Raw genomic sequence first — 21,116 nt, 5'->3', positions numbered from 1 at the left:
GTCTCTGCCTGCTCAGCAGGGATGCCGGGCGAGTGTGGAACAAAATGGGCTCTCAGCATACCTCGTCACTGCGCGGCGCGAAGTGCTTCCCAAGGCCCTGGCAGCCATAGTCCTGCTGCCTTCTTGGCTCTGGCTGGACTTGGTGGCAGATGGCAGAGCCATGGGTGTGATGGAGTTGGGAGGAGATGTCTGGGGAAGGTACTTGTCACTATTCTGGCCACAGTGTGCTTGGGTAGCTGTGTCCCGGGGTGAGCTTTCACCTTTCTGCATCTTTGCTGAGGTGGGACTTAGAACGCATGGTCACCGATCAGAGTCTGATCCTGGGAGCACAGTGGTGGGGTGTGGAAGCCTTTTACTGAGGTCCTTTGGTGCTTGTGAGACAGCAGGGATGTGTGAGCAGTCAGCTTTTGCACGGCTTTTCCGCAGGAAAGGGCCATGGTAATCAATAAAGCTATAATGAGGGATGTAATGAGGGATGTTTGCTCCTGGCATTTTTTCAATATTAAGGAACTAACAGAAGGCAGACCCACACCCAGACAAGCCTCTTTGTGCTGACAGAGGTCTCTGGTTTCTTTGCTTTTGCCTGGAATTTATGTATGGGGCAATGTAGAACTGGTTTGTGTCTGTTGATGAAAAGCTCTGGTTAACAGTGATTTATGTCATTGGTTAATAAATCTGAGAAGATGAATTAATTATTACTTAATAAATATAGTATGCTTGCTAGACACAAACCTCTTTAAACATGAAATCTCTTAGGAAAAGGTCTGAAAAGAGATCTTCATGATGAAAAGGGAGAGAAAGTGCTGATCTGGGGCAATCGTGTCCTTTACAAATGTGGAAATGAGAGCCCCAAGAAACACAGAGCACTTGCGCAAAGCCACGTGTAACAGCCTTGCAGACAAAGCTACCACTGCTCCTGCACTACCCAGCTGGCTGTACTCTTGCCCCCACTCGGCGATGCCTCCCTGTCCTTGGGGAGCCTCCTCCTCTCTCAAGTCGCTCTCTAAATCAAGCCCTGGGTTTTCTGAATGAGCTGCAGGTGCACTGGCTGTGGTCACCCATCAGTGGCTGCCCAAGTCTGGTGTGTGTCCTTCTGGGCTTTGCTACCCAGGAGCCAGGCCTCTGGGCAAGCCCCAACTACCTTTCAAAGACCTTATCCTTTGTATTGTCTTTGTGGACAGGAACTAAGGAACAAAAAACGATTGCTCAAAAGAAAGGGAATGGGGGAAACTGAGTCAGAAAGACATGCAGGAAGGCTGAGTTTCCAATGTTTGTTTCTTGATCTGAGGGTGTGGTGCTGGGATTTGTGAATCGACTTCACCACCAGCGAGTTTCACCACCCAGAAATACTTGGTGACTTGGCAGGATGCTTGACTGGCATTGGACCAATACCAGAGTCACACTTGAATTGGTCCTTAAAGCTAGTGTCCTTTGGCTGCACCCTCAGTGTGGTCCCTCCTGACTTGACCTTGCCCTGACTCTGCCTCTGACCCTGTGTCCTCTCTTCCCACAGACACATAGAGAACTGGCGCAGCCTGCACACGCTGAACGCCGTTGATATGGAGCTGTACACTGGACTCCAGAAACTGTGAGTGTGGTCCTCTTTCAGGAGGGTTCTGCTGACCATTTTAGGGGATGTCAGGACGGGCCTCACGTCCCATCCCATCCGGGATGGGCTTGGTGTTGCATGGCTGCACCCTAAAGCTAAGGATTTCAGGGCTGACACCCCACATTCTTTCTCTGGCCCAGAACTTGATGGAAAGTCCCCAGCCAGCACTAGATTTCTGGTCACTTCCTTTGGTGGACTTCAGTATTCGTGATGATGGGAACCTGGTGTGGGTGGGGGAGAAGACACCATCGGAGCTGTGGCCTATGTTTGCTGGTCCACAGGACCTATGTCCTTACCTGCTGACCCAATAGGCAGAGGGCAACTATCTGTACCTCTGGTTGCAACCCAGCCCCTCATCTGGCCCTGAGTGTGAGCCTAGGTGCCGCCTGCTGATTCCCTGCTGGGCCACCCAGAGGTGACTGGGAATAGTAAGGTACAGGCCAGGCTGGGGCCTCAGCACCCAGAGTGCCACTGACTATTTTCCTCTCTGCCCAGGACCATCAAGAACTCGGGACTTCGGAGCATCCAGCCCAGAGCCTTTGCCAAGAACCCCCATCTGCGCTACATGTGAGTACAGCAGGCTTCAGGATGGTGGGAAACACAGGGAGACATCCTTGGCCATAGGACACTGGAGACCTGAGGCTGAGAGTTGGCTCCACCACTGCTGCCCATGGGTGGGTGCAGTGGGTTTCCTGGGCCTCCCACCTTGCCTCTTAAAATGAGGATTTTGGATTTGGTCACCACTGAGGTTCCCATCAGAAGGAAAAGTGTACCACCAGGGCTAAAAGGGGAATCGCAGTTCTATGGAACCGGAAATGACAGGGAATTCTATTCAGCTATAATGTAAATTGTGCACTTCTGAGACCACGTGTAGGGGTGTGTGTGTGTGTGTGTGTCTGACAAGCTGTAAATCACATGGTCATGGGTGGGCTTTCTGTCTGCCTGTACCTCCCTCATCCTAACTCCCCCCACTGCCATGTCTGATGGGTGAAATGGCTTCCTTAGGGACTGGTGTTGACTGGACCCAGTGGGAGAGAATCATCAAACTTGATGCTTTTCCTCAAATCTGGCTCTGAGCTAATGGATGCTAGCATTCAATGGGAAGATGCCATTCTCTAGGGAGAAAGTCTTCTGGGTGTGCAATGAGACCTGGTTTGAGTGATCATTGGAAATGTCAACCTCCCACACTCCTGGGTGGTGCTTATTGTCTGGGTTGGCTCTCTAGGAGCTCACGGATAGTGGCCATATTGGATGCCCAATGGGCATGGCCCCAAAAAGCAGAGATTCTCTATGAATTGTGTGGGGTTTATTGCATTTGGTGAGAAAATGGAAAAATGGTATGTATACTGGTCTATCCTTTGCTGGAAAGCTTGCATTAGATGGTGGGAGGGCTGTTGGCTGTCTAGAAATCCCTTAAGAAGGGATGGAGGTCAAGAATAGGGGTATGGTTCTGTAATCCTAGTACTTCGGGAGTCTACAGCAGGAGAATCAGAAGCTGAAGCCCAGCCTACATGATTTAGGGACTTAGTGAGACCTTGTGTCCAAATAAAAAAGGAAAAAGGGCTGGGGATGTGGCTTAGTGCAAAGGTTCTGGGTTCGATCTCCAGTGCTGAAAAAAAGTAGTAATGTTTCCGGGGGAATTCTCTCAGGAAATAGAGGACACTGCAAGTGGAGAAGGGGAAGATAGGAACTTGCAGCTGAGTACTTGGAGAATAGTTTCCACACTCGGGATCCTGGCCTTATCCTTCGCCCTCTGTGTTTTCCCAAGCGCGTAATGAGTGCTTGATAAATAAATACGTCCACCTCTGCTTTCTGCTGAACTATCTCTCCTTTCTCTGGAAACAGCGAGCTCCATGACCACTGTTCAGGGCCAGATGTATTAGCTACGGGGGACTCAGACCTTCCTCCTGATTTAGCTTTTGCCCCTTGCCCTGGTGTAGTCTCTGTGGTGAGATTTTCCTGATGTGTGTTCTATGCAGCTACAGGCAGATCTGGGCCCATAAGAGGGGCCTTGGACCAGATGTTCCAGGTGTTTATTTTATTTGAGATTTGAGTTTCATTGTAAAATGTCTCAAGGGAGAGAGCTTTGGACATCTGAGAAGGCTTCCTTTTCATAGTAACCCATACAGAGGTCACAAACCACATGCCCAGTGCAGACCAGGTGGGAACAGTGGAAGATGGGGACCACATGTCCCCTCTGAAGGTGCAGCTAGTAAACCGCTCCAGCTGCCTGCTGCCATGTGGCAGTAGGACAGTATTTCTAGACTTGCTGCTTTTTCTATAGTGAGCTGCAGAGTCTGTGAAATCATTCAAATTTTAAACACTGGTAGCTAAAAACAACAAAAACAAAAACAAAAGAAAAACCCTTTCAACTCCATGGACCAAACAGAACTGCTCCATGGTTAGGGTGCTCGTTAGTGGCGTAGGGTCAGTTTTGGGGAGAGGGAAACCATGAATATGGGACAAGTTCTGTCCCTTTTGTGGACAGGGCCAGATACCCATGCCTCAGGGTCTTCTAGAGCATCATGCCACCTGCAGCTCTCAGGCAGATGGAGAAAGCTTCAGGGCCTGCCATGCTCCTAGGGGTGAGCCAAGTGGGAGCAGGGGCATCTTGGCTACAGGGCTTCAGAAGTGACTTGCCAGGGCATATCTTTGACGTGCCCTTGATGTCCCTGGAAGAGGCTGTGACAAAGGCTGGCGGGACTTGCAGGATCTGCAAGGCACTGGGGCAGGGGGTCTGGTTGAAGTAGGGCTTGACGATATCGTGAACTTTGGGCCCTGTTTTTCCTGCTCTTGCTTGAGTACTTGCTCTTGGTTCCGGGGTCAGTGAGTGGTGCAGGTTGTCAGATTCCATCCCTAATTTGGGTCTGGCTGTGCCTGGAAGTGGACACCCTGTTGAAGGGCTCTGATAGACACCGGGGGATTCCAGAGCAGCTAGGATTGCAGAGAGGTGAGTTGCCAGGATGAGGCACATGCTCTGGCCTCCTCCATGGGTTTTATTTATTAACCTTCCCCGTTTATGAAGACACACCCCAAATCCCGACTGAGTGAATTTCCCGGCAGCTTTGGGACATTTTCTCCTGGCAAATGGGCCAGGTTTCACTGCTCTCTCACAACGTCTTCTATTTTTGTCTTCTAAATGCATTTACAAGTCTTCAGGCCCCAGCTGAGCAATCACAAGATGATCACTTACTCCAGCACTAATTGCCAAGCCCTGGCTTGGCGGCTTTTTCTTTTTTTTCCTTTTTTATTTTTTTAGGGTGATGGCTGAGAAGTCTTTTTGTCTCCCCTCTGTACAGAATAAGAAGCAGGAAGTGATGTCATTGCTTCTATCCCAATGTCAAGTTATCTTAAGTCATTCCAACTGGTCCAGCTGTCCCTCACTCACCCTTACTTCCCCTCTAACATTAGTCTGTGCACTTCTTCTCCAGGCTGGAAAGTGAGCCAAGTGAAGGCCAAGTTGTTTGCTCCTATGAAGATTGGAAATCAGAACTCTTGAGCCATAACCACTTGGAGGTTTATGAGTGACTTTCTCCTCTTGTTTGCTGCAGCTTTTTCTATCTTTTGTTGAATGTGAAAATTGAAATTTTCATTAATGTACATCTAGGAAGATCCTTTGTGAGAGATAGGAAAGATATATATATATATATATATATATATATATATATATATATATGTAGATAGAGAGGACCCACAGCAATAACAGCTTCCTCAGCTGATAATTGCTAATCTGTAAAGTAGGCATAATAACAGTGTTTGTTGTAGGCATGGGGTATGGTAATGACTTAGTGATAGATGCCCCATACAGTACTTAGCCCAATGCCTGGTGAGCAGAGCTCAGAAATGACAGTGGCTAATAATGGTAGGCATTATTGTACTTATTGGTGGTGGTGATAATAGAACAGAATAGGAAGGCTAAGGTGAACACAGTGGCTATTCTGATTTTTTTTTTTGAGTTTAAATTCTGGAGATTCTAGGTTTCCTTCTGCAGTGCAATCCCCCTCTCTAGGGATTGGTATGCGCACATCTTTAATGCTTGTGTCTTTCTGCCTTGAATATGGATTTGGTCCCTTTGCTGACATCTAGACTCCATGCAGACCCCTCTGGAGGAATTAATTTCAAACAGGATCTAAGCAATTGCTAGTCATATGCTTACAACGTTCTTTGTCTTTGTTTGATTAGAGACACATCCACCAACATGGTTGAACTTGGACTGTTTGCTGAATCCCCCGAGCCTCTCTGCTGCAGCTGGTTCCACTCTTCCTTTAGGGGGTTTGTTTTTACTGGCATGGCTCACACACACCTGGATCTCCACCATCTGGGGTCCCCATAATAGGGTAATGTAGGTACCAATCTATGAGCTGCACTCCAGTGATGGCCCTTCCCTTCATCTGAGAGCACTTCATGCTCTTCAAAGTGCTTTCCCCTTCATTATCGCATTGAATTCTTGTAAGCATCCTGGGCCAGGGGTGTGACAGGCAGCCTATGGTACAGCCCAGGAGACAGTGAGGATCCTCCCTGGTGTATATCAATGGGACTGCACCTAGGTCCTATGCTTCTCTTTCCAGGAATCTTTGCACTCTACCTATGGACCAGAGGGGAAATGTTTTTCATAGAAGTGCTTAACAGTATCTATGATATTTAGAAAATTGCATTAAGAATACTAGTCTCCAAAGAGAATAGGCATAGGCTGAGAACTTAGTAATGCCAAGGATTATGCTTAGTATTTTTGCAAATATGAGCTCACTTACTCCTCACGGTGATGTGAAGGGTGGACTCCTCTGCTTGTATTTTGTAGTTGAGAAGACTGAGATTCAGAAGACATAGCTGAGTTTTCTAAGGTCATGTACAGTAAGGTTGGAAAATAGCCTAGGTGTAGATTCCCATCTCTTTGACTCCGAAGTCCATGTATTTTTTATATCCCAGGAGTGTTTTGTCTCTCTGGTTTTCACAGCAAGAACTTATAGGAGGAGTGGGGGTCTTTAAAATTTTATTAGAGAGTTGCTATTTCCTCCTGGGGATTTAGCACCATCTATCCTCAAAGAGCTCTGTTGAGAAAGCTCTGTTTAGTTTCTTTTTCTATTCAGGTCAAATCCTATAACAACAGTTACATTGCAGACTGAATATCTTTATTATGAAAGATTTCTTAGCATTGGCCTGTGGCCTACTTATTTCCAAGAATATTTAATATAAGATTCCAGCAAGCCAAAAGAATTTATTTAATACCTTAGAGTTGGTTGTGGTGGGATCTCTCTCGTGTTCAGTCTCTTGCTCTTTTCCAAAAAGCTCTGGATGTCAGACTAAAGTATTTCTCACTCTGTTGTCAGCAAACATGCACTTGATCTTCAGCTGGGAAAGGGTGGGAAGGTGGGGGATGTCCTAATTTGGGCTTAATTGTGTCAACTGTGTTATGCTAGCAAGAAAGGAAAGACAGCAATGCTAGGTGGATAGGAAAAAAGAAAGTGGCCAGAGTCCCACCTTTTCAGGACACCAACTGTAGAACCAACGTTTCTTGAGATTACTGGGATAAAAACACAATGATATATTATGGCTTGCAAATCACTAGATATAACCCCTGCTTCTGAATTCCAAGATGATATACAGCTATTACATCAGCAAACTTTTTCCTCTATCTGCACCTTACATCTGTGATGAGTAATTTCTCCAAGTTCCAGAGAGATTGGTGGCTGGTGTACTTTTCCCACGACTGTTGCTACACAGATATTATTCCTGCTCAGTTCTACATGAAGAATGTGGCCATTGACTATCCTTAACAGATGATTGTGAGCATGGGCTTTGCAGATACAAAGACTGAGATACAATCCTGACTCCTTATCCTGTTATTGACACTGGGAAATCTACTGAATTTTCATGAGCTTTAAGATGAATGTATAAATTCCTTATATTCCCTAGGATTATACTTTTGATCCTTAAGTAAAACAGTGCTTGGAAAGAACTTGGCAGCTACAACAAAAGACTCAAGACTTCCTCCTTGCTCATTGGTCTTCAATTTCATAGTCTTAGATAGTTAAAGATGGAAGGGGTCCCAGACCCAGACTCCCAAGTTTACACACCTGCCCCTGTTCTCATCCCTGCCCTTTGGATGCCCAGTTGACATCTCCACTTGGATGGCTAAATCACAAGTCAAGCTTAACTTGACCACAATAGAACTTAGGATTGTAGATCACCTCTTCAGTTCAAATTTGTTCATCCTCAGTGTTTCTGCTCCTATAACTGTTACATACCCCACCAGATTGCTTAGATCACACCTTGGGAGTTGTTCTTGACTGTCTTCCCTTTCCTTTACCTCCCCTCCCCATCCTTCCACTATTCAACTCCATAAAATATTTTATGTCCATCTACTTCTCTTGTCCTCTATATCTGCCATCTTGGCCCAAGTCACCATCCCATCTTCTGGCACTATGACAGCAGCATCCGGACTGCTTTTCTTGGCTCTGCTTTTGTCTGCAACATTTCATTCTCAGCACAGTTGCCAGAGTGGTATTTTAAACACGTAAATCTGATTGTGCCACTCTGCTGCTTAAAGCTCTCCAATTACTTCCTGCTTTACTTACAATAAAAGCTAAGCCCCTGACCATGGCTGCAGGATCCAGGATGATAGGGTTCCAGCTCCCTCTTAATTTCCTAGTACTTTCTCCCTTGCTGTCTCTGCTACAGCCTTGAGCTTTCTTTCACTCCTGTGAATGTGCTAAGCTCCTTCTTCCTTTGGAATTTTTCTATCTGTTGATCCTATTACCTGGGACAAGTCCCCTGGCCTGGATCTTTACATGACTGGCCTTTGGTTACCACTCACTCTCACGTTGCTTTCTTCTTGAGGTGATCTCTGAGAATCCCAACTTAGTGGACTTTCTCTCGTCCCCACTCTCTATTCAATCATGTGGCTTGATTGTTTGATCATCCCTCCAACTGTTTCATCCAGTTATTTGTTTAGTAGTTTTATATATACTCTGTCTCCACTGTTAGAATGTGACTTCCTTTGGAGTCAGGATGTGTGCCATTGACTTCTGTGCACCCAGCACCTAGAACAATGGCTGCCAATGGTGGGTATCAGTATCTGTCAATGTACTAGTGACTTGATCATTCTGTGGATGAGAAGGAGCCTTAAGTGCAGGATTTTCATCAGTGTGGTCCTCATGAGTAAGAGCAGACAGACACAGGGCTGGGACATAGTTCTTGGTACTGGGATTCTGCAATTATAGCATCTAGTTTACTCTCCTTGGTTCTTATCTAGTCAGAGATCCTTGGACTTATATGTATTAGAGAAACCATTGCAGTCTTGTTTGAAAGAAAAGATACACAGGCAAAGCAAATAGTATAAGAATGTGAAAATATAATTATAAATCATAGCACAAAAAGTATAATGTAAAAGTGTACAACAAAGGTGAGTTATCTCTGGGCTGTCTTCTCAGACAGCTGTACGTGCTCACAGCTTCCTTTGGACCCAGTCCTTGGACCAAGCATGGTGGCACACACCTGTAATTCCAGCTCCCCAGGAGACTGAAGCAGGAGGATCAAGAGTAGGAGGCCAGCCTGCCCAATTTAGCAAGACCTTGTATCAAAACAAAATAAAACAAAACAGAAAGGGCAACCAAAGCTGGTTGCTTCAGCTATTGGCTCTAAGTGAACCTCACCACCGATTTTGATGAGTGATTTGTGTTATGTGCTCTTGAGTCCTTCTGCCTGAATTCTTGAGTCATTCTGGCTTTATCATATAAATCTGTGTATTGTGTGCAAGTTACTTAACCTCCCTGCCTATTGGTACCCTAATCCTCTCATTTGGAAAATGGGGATAATAGAAGATTACATGAATTAAGGCACATGAAGGACTGAAGAATGTCTGGTCCAGGATAAGAGCCCCATACAACACAATGGCTGGGGCTGTTATTACTCTTTTGGTGACAGAATGGTATTCATCTTCCTGGTATGCAGGTAAATAAGTACGTAGGAGCTCCCCATCCTCCCTCAAAGTGCTGCATGCTGCCGAGGCTTTAACAATGGGTGAGATAGAGTTTTCTTTTTTTGGTACTAGGGATCAAACTCACCACCTCACACTTGCCAGGCAAGCACCCTGCCACTGAGCCATATCCCTGGCCCCCTAAGGATCGAGTTTTTATCCTCAAAGTTTACTGTTCTTTGGTCCTTGACAAAATCAGGACAATGGCTCCTTATTTAAAAAAAAACTATTTTGAGAATGTTATTCGAGGTATAGATTTTGTCCATGTGAGAAACATTCCCCTCATATATGCATAATATCTTTCACAAATTGACAGGGGTTCACAGATTACCTTTAGACTCTAGATTAAAAACTCTTTCCTAGGGTGTCCTAGACAGAGGTGTGGTGGCTGGGACACATGGTTTAGCTCTTTATAAAATACTATTCCAGATGTGACAACATTTATATTGCACCTTATTCTCTTATGGTTTTTTGGGGGGACGATGAAAGGATTCCTAAATTGATCATGGCGCTGGTTGCACAACTCTACAAATATACCAAAAGCCTTTGAGCTGTACACTGAATGTTTGCTTTTCAATACTGAGGATTAAACCCTGGGCCTTTCCATGGAGCTATATCCCCAGTCCTTTATATTTTTTATTTTGAGACAGGGTCTCACAAAGTTGCCCAGGCTGATTTTGAACTTTCAGTCCTCTTGCCTTAGCCTCTCAGAGTGTTCAGGTTATAAGCCACACCACCATTTGCAGTTTGAACTATGTGCTTTAAATTTTGGATTGTGTACAGGAACCTTGTGTTCCTGTCTCGCTGAAGCTCCAGAGTCTGTACATGGCCTACTGCATCTCTTCCCTCTGCCATGAGCAGAGGATATTAATGCTCCAGGTGGAGGCTGCTCCATTAGCCTGAGTCTTGCTGGGAAGATGATGGGGTGAAGCCACAGCTGACCTCCTGTGGACATGGAGTATGAGAGAGGAATAAACTTTTGTTGCAGTTAGGAAAAAAAAAAATAGAAGATAAGCCTGAAATAACAGTGTCTGTCACCAGTGGCTGAGGTAGAGGGGCCGCAGGACTTGCCTTCCTGTCACTACCCAGAAAAGATCTCTGAATCTTGTGAGAGAAACAGAGGAACACTGTGCCTGCTGTAAGGGAAATGCTAAACTAATGCATAGTAAGAAATGGTAGCTTTTTACTAGTGGTCTTGGGGTATTTGGGACATAGCTCCCTCCTCTGTGTGCTTTACAGAGGGTGACAATCTCCAGGGTCTTCCAGCATGAGGCATGGAGGAGCCTCTGGCCTTTAGCTGGAGACCCTGAGAGCCGTGATTGGAGTTGGGCTGGCATGGCTGGTGGCTGTGAGCAGGAGGTGAGCATTGGCCTGGGCCCTGGAGGAGGTGAGGGCGTGGGTTTGTGTGCAGCCTGCCCAGGGCACAGTGGTTCATGCCACCATGGTCTGTACAGCTATTTTCCACTTGGATTCCTCCAGGAGCTGTTGAGACTCATGTTGATGGTTCCAGGCCATCGAACCTGGTGACTGGGTAAACTCTGCAAGAATTGCCTTGGGGACAGCATTTGGAAATGGAGCCATTTTTCAGTGGAATAGGGTTTTCACAGATCTAATGATTTGGGAAGCTTAAGTCCGAATGATCTGCTGTGGTGAGGCCAGGGAGAAGGGAATGCTAGCCTTCGGGCCACACAAATAGGGAGTGCTTATGTGGATAGCAGTCAGTTGTGAGCAGCATTACTTGACAGTGCTGGCGAATCACACCTTCCACATCCCTTTGGCTCTCTCAGTGTGTGGTGACCTTGGATAAGCTGCCTACCTCATTCAGGCTGTGTCCTTGTCTCTAAATGAGTTAGTGTTATACATGGCCCAGCCTTGACTTCTTAGCATTCTGGAGAATTTTTCCTGGAAGAAAGCTTGAAGCTGATACCTGGCTGGGACCATGGAGGAGCAGGGCCAGAGGAAAGCTGTTGTCAATTTATTTTGGCCCTTCTGCTTACCTCCAGCATTGTTGAAGGGGCAAGCATTCCCATACAATGAGCTCCAAGCACATCTTTATGCACGTGCACTTAATATGCCCCTCTGTGTTGTCCTTTTTACACATGAGGAATTAGAGGTAGAGAGAATTTAAGTGACTGGCCTAAGATTACACAGCCTCATGGCAGAACCAGATGCCAAATCCAGGTTAGGCTGCTTCTAGACCTCCAGAATGTGTCCTCTTAATAATTCTGTTCTCTGGTGGCCATGGCCAACTCAGGGCAGCCAGGCTGTTGTCAGATTGAAGAACCAGCTTCAGAGGAGAGGCTGAAATAAACCTCAGAGCAGTCCTCCTCAGGTTTGGGAGCTTTGAGGGAAAGGGCCATGAGAGGCTGCTCAAGGAATACCTGGAACCAAGTCTGACTTTAGCCTTGGTTTCTAGCAGAGAATGGGTGAATGAGTCATGGTCCTTGCCTCCTGGGTGACACTGAGGAAATCCATTAACACAGAGTGTGTGCTCTGCTTGGTGATCAAGTCTGGTGATCAAGGAGGTGAAGACAAGTCATGCTATGATATGAGAATGAATGCAGGAGCAGCAGCTGCCCATCCACTGTCTCCAGGGAGCACGCAGCTGCTTTCTCTGTAGCAGTCCTGCCTGTCTCTGGCCTCAGTCTTGGGCAGGACCAGGACCCGTTGCAAAATCTGGGGCTGGGAAGTGGAAAGAAGGGGATATGGGGCAGATTTGATGAACTGGAAAGCCGTGTTCTGCCATCCTGTGATGCGCCTCGGTATGCATCTTCCACAGCGGGCCCCTCCCTGCCAATACAGGCAAGCCAGACTGTGTTTGCAGATGTGCCTGGGTCCCCACATCCCCCTAAAGCCTAATCTTGTGACATCTGATGACATGGAATGAGCCTTTCTTGTTTGTCTTCTAAGCAGGCCCTTCTTGCTCCTGGTTGAACTCAAAATGAGTTTTGTACTGAAGAATGCCCCAAGTGCACATTTTCAGCTGGGATTTCTAAGCTTTTACAAATTTATCTGCTGTCTCCAAAGAAAGTCAGTTCCCAGCCCACTGACACCATTGGTCTCCTGGGCAGTTGCCTCTCCCGGGAACCCAAACAGGAATTGTTCCTTGTTCCCTAGTGAGACAGAAGGCGTCTTCCTAAGTTGATTTTCTCTTTTCTTGTCCATTTATGCCTCTCCTCCAGACCCCTGCTGTCCTGAGTTGCTCAAGTGCTTCCTAATAATTTCTTCTCTTCACGTGTTTCCTGTGCAACATTCTGATCCAATCAGAGCAGAACCAGTGTGACCTGGGTAATGTGGCCACACGCTTCCCTCGCTGGGCCACTGAACATCTGTGATATTTATTTCACGGTTCTCTTAGAGAAAATCTCTGGATTCATATCGAGGCTATGTCCTTTCTGGTTTCAGGTATCTCAGTGCTCCAAGCGCCCTTGGACTGAACTTAAAGAGTTTCCTCATGACCTTGACTGCTTTTTAACTTTTTAAACCTAGTCTAATACTGAGTAAACATTACAGCCTCCGGTCTGTGTGTCTCCTAGCCTTGAAGATTAGATGATGTTTTCATATTTTCCGGCCCTGATTATTCTCTGCAGATTTTATTTTCTTTCTTTTCCCTCTCCCCCAAGGCTTCATTACTTCTCATTTGTCCACATCTCTTTTGTCCATTTTTCTTGTTAAGGACAGATTTAGAAAATGAGCTTGGTCTCTTGGCTATTTTGGAGACATCATTAATTTCTGTTCCTCTTCATTCCGTGGCAAGCCAGCAGTTGTGTGTCTCCTTCCCCCTCATTTCTTCTTGATGGATTGGCTAAAGGGTTTTCTTTCTTTCTGGGTTAGCCCCTTTGTATTTGGGCCTTAGGAGCTCCCATTCTGTCTGAGTGGCCTTCTAGGTGATCTGGCCATTGTGACGTCCTGGGTTTGAAGTTTTCCAGAGGCTTAACCAGCCCTGCCCTGGCTGAGCTCACCTTGCCTCGCAGTGGCAGCCTAGAATCTCCCCAGGGCACCTGGAGACCCATCTGAGGAGCCCTGCTTATCTCTGACCTGAAACACATCTGCATAAAGTCCCATCTCTCCCCATAGTGTAAAGGATACCTGGGGACAAAGACTAGATTTTCTTAAGCCATGTTTCTTCAATGGTAAAAGTGTGTCTGAAGGATGAATGAGAGAGAAGGGAGGGAGTAAAAAAGTGAAAATGACATGCATTTTGGAAGCTGGCCATAAACCTTAATTTAGCTATGCTGTCCCTTTCATTTTGTATTCTTGGCTAAAGAATCGGGTGCCTGGATCCTTCCTTGAACACTGGGAGTGAGTTTCCATCTCATGAGGCTTTTTGTGAAGATTGACAGTGAGGTTGTAGGCTGGGAGTGATGCTGATGCCTACAATCCCAGTAGTATGGAAAACCGAAACAGGAAGATGACAGATTTGAGCCCAGTTTGAATAATTTAGCTACTTAGTGCAACCTTATCTCAAAAAATAAAATAAAATGGAATAAAAGGCTATGGATGTGGCTTGATGCACAGGTACTGGGTTCAATTCTCAGTACTAATTGCTCCCTCCAAAGGAGCAGGGTCAAAGGGACCTACTTTAGTGGCTACACACAGTAGGTGCTCAGTAAACAGCTTGTCCTGAACCCTGGAAGTTGTCTCAGAAGTTCAGTTTTTGTAAAAGGCACTCAGAAACCCACGCATTAAGCACCAGATCTGCAGCTTCTCTGTGCACAGGGAGAGTAGAAGCTTCAGGGTCCAGGGAGGCAGAGGGTCCTGTGCTGGGAGGATTCGCACAGCTCTCCCACAGGTCTCTCAGGGTGGTTTCAAGGCATGCACACCCTGCCAACTGCAGGCTGGGAGGAGTTTTGTCAGCATATCACTGTCATCTCCATGAGGGAATTGAGACAGAGAAAAAGAGGGAAGGCAGTGAGCTGGTGCACCAGGAGATGTCAGACTGGTTGTAGGGTGTGTCACTCTCAGGCCCCTTAAATATCTGCTGCTGCCCATCTCAGCCCTGAGACCTGCTCCTCCTCTCTCATACTATGTCTCCTTAGAACCCATGTTTGTCTATCTCTCCTAATGGCGCTAAGTCCTTGGCCTTTTCCATAATCTTGAAACTTCCTGTTTGCTGGTTTGAACAGTGAGACAGACTGAGTTCTCCAGAGGGTCCCATGAGAGAGCACCCCATAGGGCCGCCTGCCTCTCTCTGCAGTTAAAGGGGCTGTGTCTTTGTCGTCCTGGGCTCTTGGCTGATACCCACTGCTGTCTGGGTAGGGATGGAGGTTTTGACTCAGTTCACCTAACTTTTTCCGGGACTCTGTGATGAATCTTTTGAGAAGCTGACCTTAGAGCCATGCCCCAAGAGTGTGGCCCTCTGGTCCTTCTGCTGTCTTTCATGTCCTGAGTGTGGTCCACTTGTTATGGGGACACAGGTGCAGGGCAGACCTGTTTCTTTAGAAGGTGACAGGTGACCTTGTCCTTATACTGTACTTCTCCCATAAAGTGGGTTCAGTCTCATTGCTAGCACTTTGCTCCATAGGGTTATTGTGAGAGTTGCGTGAATGATGCTGGGAAAGGATTTTAACAAGCACTGGGCAGTACATTCCAGGCATGTTTTGTCCCATGGTCCAGGCAATATTGGGTCATGGATTCCCGATGCCCAGAGCTTGGTGCTGAAAGGCAGAGGCTACTGTGGGTTACTGGAGAGGATTTCATGCAAGCAATGCACTCTGGAAAACCTGAATGCCCAGAGCACCTTATTCTCTTGAGTTTGGCTAAGGATGGAGATGATGGAAAAAAAAAGACACTGTGTCTCAGTTTGAAGATCAAGTTATAAAGATTTTGTAAAGAATATTGCTGATGTAAATGATGTCAGCTCCCCCTTTGGGGCACCTTTCCCTATCTCCTAAGCCTGACATTTAAATATTGATGTTTTTATGCTTAAAAGTTCTACAAAGTCACTTACAGTGGCCCTTGGGATCATGGATGGTTTTCTGAGACATGAACACATTAATTCCCTCCAGGGACTTCTACTGAGGTCCTGCTTTGCCCCAGGCAAAGATGCTCAGTGACTTAAGTTTGGTGTTTGGTTTTGAACAGGAGAGTTGTGTGTGGGAGAACAGGATGAGGCAGACAGTTAGTTCACTGGGTGATGAAGACTTGGCTGCCTGGAACATTTAACAAAGGCAGGTGACGCATCTTTGGAAAGAGGAGGGTTACAGAAGTGATAGCTTTCTGGGGAAGACAGACACCCTAAAATCTGGCAGTATCAGAAGGTGCCAACAGCTGACGGAAGCTGTGGAGGGAATGCTGAGGACCATGTGAGGTAGAGGGACTGTGTGCATTGTGTCCAGAGGTCCCTTGTGGTTATGAGGCCACAGGCTGGTGGGACGCGCTAATCCTGGTATCAGACTGACAATATGACTTCCTACATTCTGGCTCCTGCCTTCAGTGTCTGTAGTGCAAAAGGATTACAGCCTTCTCTTCCAAGTCCCCTGCCTCCCAGGCAGGTCCTTGACCTGAGACCCCTCACTGCTGAGTTGAGACAGCAGGGCTCTTCAGATTGGAATAGAAGGGGTTTGGGACTGTAGGACACACCCATCCATTCCTCACTTCCTGCCAGATGCACCTGCCTGGTGCCTCTGTGCCTCCTCAAGGAGCCATGCTGGTGTTTCTGCACTTGGGACCAAGCCTGTCTCACCTATAAGTGTGCCAAGGGTCACATCTTCTTCAGTGGTCTCACTTGGGCTGCCTGGCTTCATTCCATTCTACATCAGCTTCCTATGGAACCTGCAAGGAGGCCGTTTAAACCTTTTGGACTCATCCTCTTGAATGTGGCTCTGATGGTTTTAAAGTATGAACCAACTCCACTGCCTCAGGCTGCCAGGGGAGTGTGTGGCCCACGCAGAGTCCTGACTGAGATGGCATGATATGGGTGCGAGACCACCTTGGGAGCAGCCCCACAGTCTCTCCTGCACCTTCTGGGCTACTCTCTGCTTTGACCACACTGTGTCCCCAAATCCCCATGTGTCCATCTCTCCCTCAGGGCCTTTGCCTGTGCTGCTCCCTCTGCTTAGAAAAGTTTCATCCATCCCTGGGATGCCTTAGGGAATGTCCACTCTTTCTTCAGGATCTGGTCCAAGGACAGTTGGATATATCCAAGGGCCAAAGGCATCCAGGGAGTTAACAAAGCTCTAGGGCCATGGGAAGTAGGCTTATGGTTTTCAGAGATGCAACAGCCTCCCCATCCTCACCTATTCCAGGGGGCACTAAAGGGGATGGCCTTACCCCCACCCACCCCAGGGTCTTCCTTCCAGAGTGAATGTGCCACGCCCTCCTCTGATTTCCTCCTGCATCTAGTGAGCCTAGTGGCACCAGGGCAGTGGCAGTGGACTGCCCCTCCACGTATCCAACATCCTTTCTCAGCCTCAGGAGCCTCTGTTGATACCAGGAAGGGTGGCGTTTGCTAAGAGCAACCATGTGCTTCTTGTTTATTGTGTGGAAAAGAAAACAAATTAAGCCCTTGTAATTATACAGTCAGGCATGTTCTTAAATAAAGCGTAAGCAGTCAGAACTCCATTTAGAATATTAATAATTGCATTCCGGTGGCCTGAGTTCCAGCAGCTTTCTGTTTTTCTACTCTTCCCTTCTTCTCTCATTATCTTTACTGCTCTTCGCTTCATCTCCCTCGTTGGTCCTGACCTTTGCTTGTACCTTAGCAATCTGGGGGAAACCTAGCTTTCTGTGACCAGGTAGCCTGAAAAGTCTTCACTGGACTTTTTGGAGAGCATGAACAGCAGTTATTAACTGATTATTTCCTCAGCAAATGACCCATGGGCAGGGGGCCATGCCAGGATATTCTTCCACTGCCCCCATCGCCTTTATTTTGGTAAAGCAGTGATAAATGGTATAATATGGTGCTTTAGAACACTTGTATTACAGTTGATCAGAACTAGACTCTATTCTCAGCCAGGCTGCTACTCAGAAGCTGTTAAACCTTGGTGAAGTCATTTCAGTCTCTGAGCTAATAAAGTCATCTTCCTCATAAGCTTGGTTAGTAATTTAGAAGTGATAATGCATTTGAAGTCCTGGCACATACAAGTGTTGTTCTTTTCTATAGATCTGGATCATACCCTGTACCACAATTTTGTGGAGTTTCTTATTTTCATTTCCTGGACTTATACTTTAATTGATGTGCCTCAGACATGTCTGGCATCTCTTAGGTCTCCCTAAGCAACTATGCAGTGAACACATACATCTGCTTCGGGCCCTGCGTGGGAGCAGAGAATGGGACTGGTGCTCAGCACTGCTGAGTTCCGATCTGAAGGTCTCCAGCACACTTCCTTGTGTGATTCATGGCCTGTTCTCTGAGCACTGTGCTGTCATAATCAGCAAGGCTGCAGTGCTTCACAAACCACATCTCCAAAGTGCCAATTCATACACAGTACAAAGAAGAAACAGTAGTGACTATCTTCCTTATTTTATTGGTGAGGAGCTGGAGAGAGTAAATTTCCCAAGGCCACATAGGTGGGAGGAGTCAGCGTGCCTACTGGGACTCAGGTCTCAGACTCCAAGTTGTAGGTGTTTTTTGCTACACTGGGCTGTCTCTTAAGTGATTGCCACCACCTTCCGGAACACTCACTTGGTTTCTGGGCTTCAGTTTTCAACTGCTTCAAGACTTAATCATGGGTTATTTGTCATCTTACTGTGTGTCCTTTCCTGTGACACAGAAAGCACATAACAATCTTGGTTTTACTAGCAATATTATGGTAATTGAATCATTACCATCACTAAGTGAAAAGCACTTTGAAAACATGAAATGATTGTTTGGTTCAAAACCTACATGAGGTGATCATGTAGATGCCACAGTGCTAACTTGGGGCAGCACTATAACCTGTGATGGGGAAAGAATGGAGGTACCAAGGTAGGTATTGGCCAGGTGTAGGTGGGATATTCAGTCTAGTAGGTACATAAAATTAGCTGTTTTAGGCTTGTGTTGCCAGTATGTTGTCATCTGCTGGATGGTGCTGATTGTACCAGGCAGAGAGATTCTTGTACACTAGGGATGCTGGGAAAGTGTTCAGGAAAAACACGGGTCTCAAATTTGTCTTTGAAGGAATATTTGCAGTGGTTTTCAGTGGTATATAGCAAGGGGGAGAAAAGTAATGAATTGTGTGTGTGTGTGTGTGTGTGTGTGTGTGTGTGTGTGTATGTATGTAAGCAGGGAGCAAAGCCAAGAAAAAAAAGAGAGAAATATTTATCACGTTAAGCTCTGTACCAGGCACTCCCCCAGCAGTAATCCTGTTTGAATAACTGGGATTCTTGTTTTACAAATGAGGACTCTGGTACTCAGAAAGTTACTAGCCCAAGGTCACACGGCTAGTAAAGATATAGATTTATACCCAACAATATCTGCTCCAGGGCTCATCTTATTTTTGATGTATTTATGCAAAGCCATTCATCTCACTGAGCATGATCAAAGGCTCAACATTCTCAAAGGAATATTGAAAAAAACTGTTTCCAATTGCCAGGGAAACTGATTTCTTACCACCACTAGCTTTGCTCACTCACTTCTCAAGCCTTCACGACCCCACCCCTACTCAACCAGGATTCAGCACCATGGTCAGAGCCCTGGGCCGCCCTTCCCTGCCGGGTTCAGTGAGTGTGAACAGCTTGCCTGAGAGAGGGCTCCAGGCGCTTGCTTGGCCTCCTCCTATGCTGTCCCTTCTCACCTCATCACAGCTGCTGGTAGCTAACCTGTGTCCTTAAGTAAATGCCACCACCATGGTTCATGCAAAGAGCTGAACATATGTGGTAAACCAGGTGGCCTGCTCTCTGCTTGCTGTGCACCTGATGGTGTGCAGACTTAAATGGAAGTAGTGGAGGGCATATTCTCCCCATCCCCAGGTATAATCCAGTGCACAGGCAGGTTGCAATTTATGATTCTGTCTGCTTGGAACTGGGAAATTGTCCAGGGCCATGGCATTCTGAAGAACTGAGAGCTGGAATGGGTTCTTTCTTCTGGAATAGCCCTTCTGTGGTTATGATTATTATATTTCTGTTGCATGGGACCTAGAACAAGTGGACTTATTCTGTGATTTCTCAAATGAGTACACAGAGGGGGCCAGACTGGGAGGAGCACAGTAGAGCTGGCTAAATTATGGCACTGGTGGACTTGTCCTTCATGACAATGTTCTTTTCTTATTCAGGGAAGGTTTTTACCTGCATGGTACAAAACAGAGCCCCCAAGTGGAGATCAAGACAAATTCCTACTAGTGTACATGAGCAAGCACACACACGTATACACACAGAAGCAGATGTACCTAATGCACACTCAAATGCACACTACAATGGAATGCTGAGGCTGTGGATTGTGCAATTAGACAAGATAGACTCATGCTCTACTTTAACATTACTAGCTTGACCTTGAGCTATCTACCTAACCTCTAAGGCACAGGTTCTCCATTTGTTAAATGAGAACAAATCATCATAATAACAAGGACGATAAAATGTTGAGAAGATTCAATGGAGTAATATCTTTAAAGCATATAGTAATTAGCTTCTAACAAGCACTCAATAAACGTGGCTCATTATTTTAATTTCTCAGAAAATTATTTCTGTATCACAGTTTTCTTCAGTTTACTCACATGATTATTGTTAATAACTATGGAAAAGTCTCCATAGCAAGGAAAATGATTAGCAAGTTAATTAATTGCTTGCACTTATGTTCAAAACTCAAGGTTTTCAATTAAGTTGAGGTCAGCCATAGTAGTGCTGGTGTAAGGAGGAATTAGTTGAGTTTAATGCCCTCATTGTAAGACTTGTGAAAATCAAATTTTCATTCTGGGAAGTCTATCCATGTACTTTAATTTAGTAGTAATTGTGGTTAAGGTGCAGACTTTCTCTATTTTGTGCAAAGAACTATAAATAAACAGAAGTATATAGTTCATAAATTCTGATGTTGCTGGTCATCCTCAGAAGGGCCAGCCTTTCTACTCATGTGCTTTTTAATTCTGGTTTTCTTTCTCTGATCTCTCTAAGTCGCAATTGAGAGGGCTTTGTCTCTTAGAAAAGTACTCTTCCAAACTCACTTTACATTCCTTTAACAGCCTGGGGGGAAGGTGACGAATAGCTCCTTGAGAACGGAACTAGGTGGAGCAGGGCTTGGCTGTGTGTTCCAAAATATTCCATGTGAGATGACATTTCTTATCTTGCACCTCCTTACCAAAGTGGCCATGTGCACTGTCCGGTCTGTGCGGACAGAGGCCATGGGAATAGGAATGAACTCTGCATTTCCCAAACATTTTTCAGAATTGGGCGACAGAGGCCAACTGCCTGTGCATGGTATAAATTATAGAAAACAGTGGTGTAATGACATTGTTTGGTGAATAAATTAAAGCCTGAGTCATGAGGGCACTAACAGAGAAATGTAATTAAAAGGAGAAAAGAGATATTTTCAGCTGACACTGAAAGTGAGGCAGAGATGGGGCAGGGCGGGTGGAGAGGGCAGCAGGCTCCTTCCAAGGCTGCAACTCTGAAGAGGGGCAC

The 21,116-nt window shown here is 46.1% G+C and overlaps 1 protein-coding gene across 6 annotated transcripts in view; it reads left to right on the top strand.

The window, feature by feature from the left end:
- The window catches only part of Ntrk3 (neurotrophic receptor tyrosine kinase 3), a 382,309-nt gene that overhangs the window by 60,509 nt on the left and 300,684 nt on the right, over positions 1-21,116 (top strand). For all 6 annotated transcript variants that reach the window (XM_063250018.1, XM_063250017.1, XM_003475257.5 and 3 more), the window contains 2 exons: positions 1,514-1,588; positions 2,105-2,176. In XM_063250018.1, the coding sequence (XP_063106088.1) occupies positions 1,514-1,588; positions 2,105-2,176 (147 nt within the window). The remainder of the gene's footprint in view (positions 1-1,513; positions 1,589-2,104; positions 2,177-21,116) is intronic.

The sequence above is a fragment of the Cavia porcellus genome, unplaced genomic scaffold, assembly GCF_034190915.1.
Source record: "Cavia porcellus strain 051 isolate PalLab524CR breed Dunkin Hartley unplaced genomic scaffold, mCavPor4.1 scaffold_6, whole genome shotgun sequence".
NCBI lineage: Eukaryota > Metazoa > Chordata > Mammalia > Rodentia > Caviidae > Cavia > Cavia porcellus.
Note: the sequence above shows the minus strand (reverse complement) of the source record. Positions and strands in the feature narration are given on the sequence as shown.